At 47.1% G+C, this 3,961-nt stretch overlaps 1 protein-coding gene across 1 annotated transcript; it reads right to left on the reverse strand.

Moving 5' to 3' along the window:
* Positions 1-310: 310 nt before the first annotated feature.
* Positions 311-1,249, reverse strand: OR10C1 (olfactory receptor family 10 subfamily C member 1). The gene has a single exon (XM_077886438.1). The coding sequence runs from the start codon at positions 1,247-1,249 to the stop codon at positions 311-313; it is 939 nt and encodes a 312-aa protein (XP_077742564.1).
* Between the last annotated feature and the right edge of the window lie 2,712 nt (positions 1,250-3,961).

Raw genomic sequence — 3,961 nt, forward strand, 5'->3', positions numbered from 1 at the left:
ATTGTGCCTGGAGGTTTCATTACCTTGGTGGTCTGGTGCGAGGACATTTTATAACATGTCCTTAGGGTTGACTTGCTCTGCTTCGACACAGGTGATCATCCATCCTGGGTATCCTGTTCCTTAGGACAGAAGGCAGAATAGCGCGTGTGTGTGGGTTGCAGGGGTCTGAAAGTGGTTTGGCTCCATTCTTCCAAGATAACTCTGTTCTTGACAGGCTGCCCCCTGCCCAGGTGAGGACCATGCTTCCTTACCTTTGATGCTTGGTGATGGGAGGTGACTGGGAGTGACAGCCTCCATTGTCACCCCCTTGTCAAGTGTCCGCAGGCTTCATTTTCTGGAATGTTCGCCTCAGGGCAGCCTTGACATCCGCATTCCGCAGGCTATATATGATGGGATTAAGGATGGGGGTGACCACAGCATAGAAGAGAGACAGCACAGGGTCAGTGGCTGGATTATAACTGGCCTTAGGGCGGATGTAAATGAAGATGGCCGTGCCATAGAAGAGGGAGACCACCAGCAGGTGAGAGGAGCAGGTGGAGAAGGCCTTGCGGCGGCCAGCAACAGACGGCATCCGGAAAATCGTGGCCAGGATATGCCCATAGGAGCCCAGGATGAGGCCGAAGGGACAGAGGATGATGAGGGCAGCAGCTAGGATAATCTGCAGCTCATTGAGTGAGGTGTCTCCACATACCAGCTGCAGGATGGGCTGGATCTCACAAAAGAAGTGTGGGATGGCATTGGGGCCACAGAAGGGCAGGGAGAAGATGAAGGAGGTGTGGCCCAGGCCCACCATTGCCCCACAGGCCCATGCCAGCCCTGCTAGCTGCAGGCACACCCGGGGACTCAGCAGAAGTGTGTAGCGAAGGGGTTTGCAGATGGCTGCATAGCGGTCATAGGCCATGGCAGCCAGGAGGCAACACTCTGTGGCACCGAAGAAAAGGAAAAAGAACATCTGGAGAGCACAGCCTGAGCGAGGTATGCGGCGCTGGCCTGTGAGGAGGTGGTGCAGCAACAGGGGCATGGTGACAGATGTGTAGCTGATCTCCAGGGCCGACAGCATGCGCAGGAAGAAGTACATGGGGGACTGGAGAGCAGAATCCGTGGAGACCAGCAGCACTATGAGGAGGTTGCCTGCCACGGTGAGCAGATAGACGGCAAGGAAGAATGTGAAGAGCCAGCCCTGCAGGTTGGCCAGATGGGAGAAGCCCACAAGGATGAACTCGGTCACCACGGAGCTGTTGGTGCTCATGCCACTCCCACAGGACAGAGAAACAGCAGCTGCGGAGCTGTGACATGGACAGAGGTGGCCCCTTGCTGCACCTGCTCAGGAAGACGCTGGAATACCCTTTATTTCAGGGTTTCATAGCCCGTGAGGCAGCACAGGCCATGTCCCTGTCAGACCTGCTGTCATTGGAGCCAGGTGAGCACTGAGCCCTGAGAGCTTGGCTTTCTCTTCAGTGGTCCTGGGACTCCTGCCCTTCATAGGACACACTTAGATCTGTCCTCAGTTTACTCTGGGTGGACATGTGAGTCATCCTTGTCTGGTCTTCTCTCCTTGTCCATGGAGCCCTGCCGCTGGCACTGTTCTTCTCAAAGCCAGAATTCCTCTGCCTTCAGAGTGAGAAACACCCTGTTCTAAGTCAAGGGGCTTTCCCTTGTGTTCATCTCCCTCTGGGGTCCTTCTGCGCCTGTCTTTCCCTTTCTTTCTTCTCTGTGGCTTCTCCTTCCTTTCCTCTCAGTGTATGTCCTCTGTGACCTGAGTTTCTTCTCTTTTTTATTTATTTATTTATTTATTTATTTATTTATTTATTTATTTATTTATTGGAGTTCAATTTGCCAACATATAGCATAACACCCAGTGCTCATCCCGCCAAGTGCCCTTTTAAACATTCTTCATCTACCAGACCCACTTGACCCCTCTCTTTCTCAGTTTTCCTTGATTGTTTTGCCTTTGGAAAAATTTCATGGTTTGCACAAAGGAGGAAAGAAATTTAAAAAGTCACCTCTTTTGAGCTCCCAGAGGCAGGTAAACAGTTATTTGAAGGACTGAGGGTCTCCCTAGTTTTCAAAGATTCTTGGGAAGGACATGAAGGGTCTTTCTTGGTTGCTCATTGCTGCATCTTCCAGACCCTGAAATGCATCTCCTTTATACCCGAGCGCATGTGCAAATCCCCAAACCACACACACAAACTCCACCAATTCACACACTAACACATCACATTTCTAAATACAAGCACAGGAATGGACATAACACAATCTCACATTCTAGGTTCATCTAAGGCAGCAAATCATTATTATACAATGTAAATATCATTTCAAATAACAGTGAGAGTGAAAACACATTTAACATGAAAATATAAAACAGCAGAGATATGGTTCGATAGATGAATACATTCAAATTCTTTGCAAAACCATAACCATGTTCAAGACTGTGTCATAAAATGCAAGCTCACACACTGATACTTTGCAAGTGGAAAGTCCTTGGTTCTCCCACCTTCCTGGCTTACAGGAGACATTCTCTGAATAATATCTTTGCGTTGGAGAAATCGCTGGTGCTGAAGGCAGATGACGTCTAGTGACCTGCTCAGGATCCTCTGTCTTTACTCTGTGGATCCCTCATGAGGAAGGTGTGCTTAGATTTGGTGTCTCTTAAGAGTCTCTGAGGACCTGGTCTCCAAGCACTCATGGCTTTCCAGGGGGAGAGCTCTCCACACAGACAATTAATCTGTTGGAGTATGTGAGATTGCAAACAGTGTGCTGTGACCTGTGCAGAGGTTTCAGAATGTCCAGGTGCCTCAGCTCACCCAGAGCATCTCTGGCTCAGTCATCTTGATTTTATTTCCATTACTATAGATGTTCTAACATCCCTGCAAACAGTGTGGTTTATACAGCTCCTTGCTGTCAATGTAATTCAGTAATCAATATATTTGAGAATTCACTCAACCACTTATCTATTTAGTCATTCCACAGAGCACTGAGAATAGAAAAGAGAAATATATATACTTTTGACATTAGTAGCTGATAAATGTCATTTTTTTTGGGGGGGGGGAACTATCCCTAACTTCTCTTTTTTGATTTTTTAATTTATTATCAGAAAGTTATTTCTTAAATAAATTTATTTTTTATTGGTGTTCAATTTGCCAACATATAGAATAATACCCAGTTCTCATCCCGTCAAGTGCCCACCTCAGTGCCCGTCACCCAGTCACCCCCAACCCCCCACCAACCTCCCCTTCCACCACTCCTAGTTCATTTCCCAGAGTTAGGAGTCTTTCATGTTCTGTCTCCCTTTCTGATATTTCCCACACATTTCTTCTCCCTTCCCTTATATTCCCTTTCACTATTATTTATATTCCCCAAATGAATGAGAACATACGCTGTTTGTCCTTCTCCGATTGACTTACTTCACTCAGCATAATACCCTCCAGTTCCATCCACGTTGAAGCAAATGGTGGGTATTTGTCGTTTCTAATGGCTGAGGAATATTCCATTGTATACGTAAACCACATCTTCTTTATCCATTCATCTTTCGATGGACACCGAGGCTCCTTCCACAGTTTGGCTATCATGGCCATTGCTGCTAGAAACATCGGGGTGCAGGTGTCCCGGCGTTTCATTGCATCTGAATCTTTGGGGGTAAATCCCCAACAGTGCAATTGCTGGCTCATAGGGCAGGTCTATTTTTAACTCTTTGAGGAACCTCCACACAGTTTTCCAGAGTGGCTGCACCAGTTCACATTCCCACCAAGAGTGCAGGAGGGTTCCCTTTTCTCCACATCCTCTCCAACATTTGTTGTTTCCTGTCTTGTTAATTTTCCCCATTCTCACTGGTGTGAGGTGGGATCTCATTGTGGTTTTATTTGTATTTCCCTGATGGCAAGTGATATGGAGCATTTTCTCATGTGCTACATAAGCACCTTTAAATGAAAGATTTTCTTTTCCTTGTATTTTTTGGTAGCTC

The sequence above is a fragment of the Canis aureus genome, chromosome 37 (assembly GCF_053574225.1).
Source record: "Canis aureus isolate CA01 chromosome 37, VMU_Caureus_v.1.0, whole genome shotgun sequence".
NCBI classification, from domain to species: Eukaryota; Metazoa; Chordata; class Mammalia; order Carnivora; family Canidae; genus Canis; species Canis aureus.

Coding starts and splice junctions, on each gene's coding strand:
- OR10C1 (XM_077886438.1), bottom strand. CDS start 1,249: ATGAGCACCAACAGCTCCGTGGTGACCGAGTTCATCCTTGTGGGCTTC.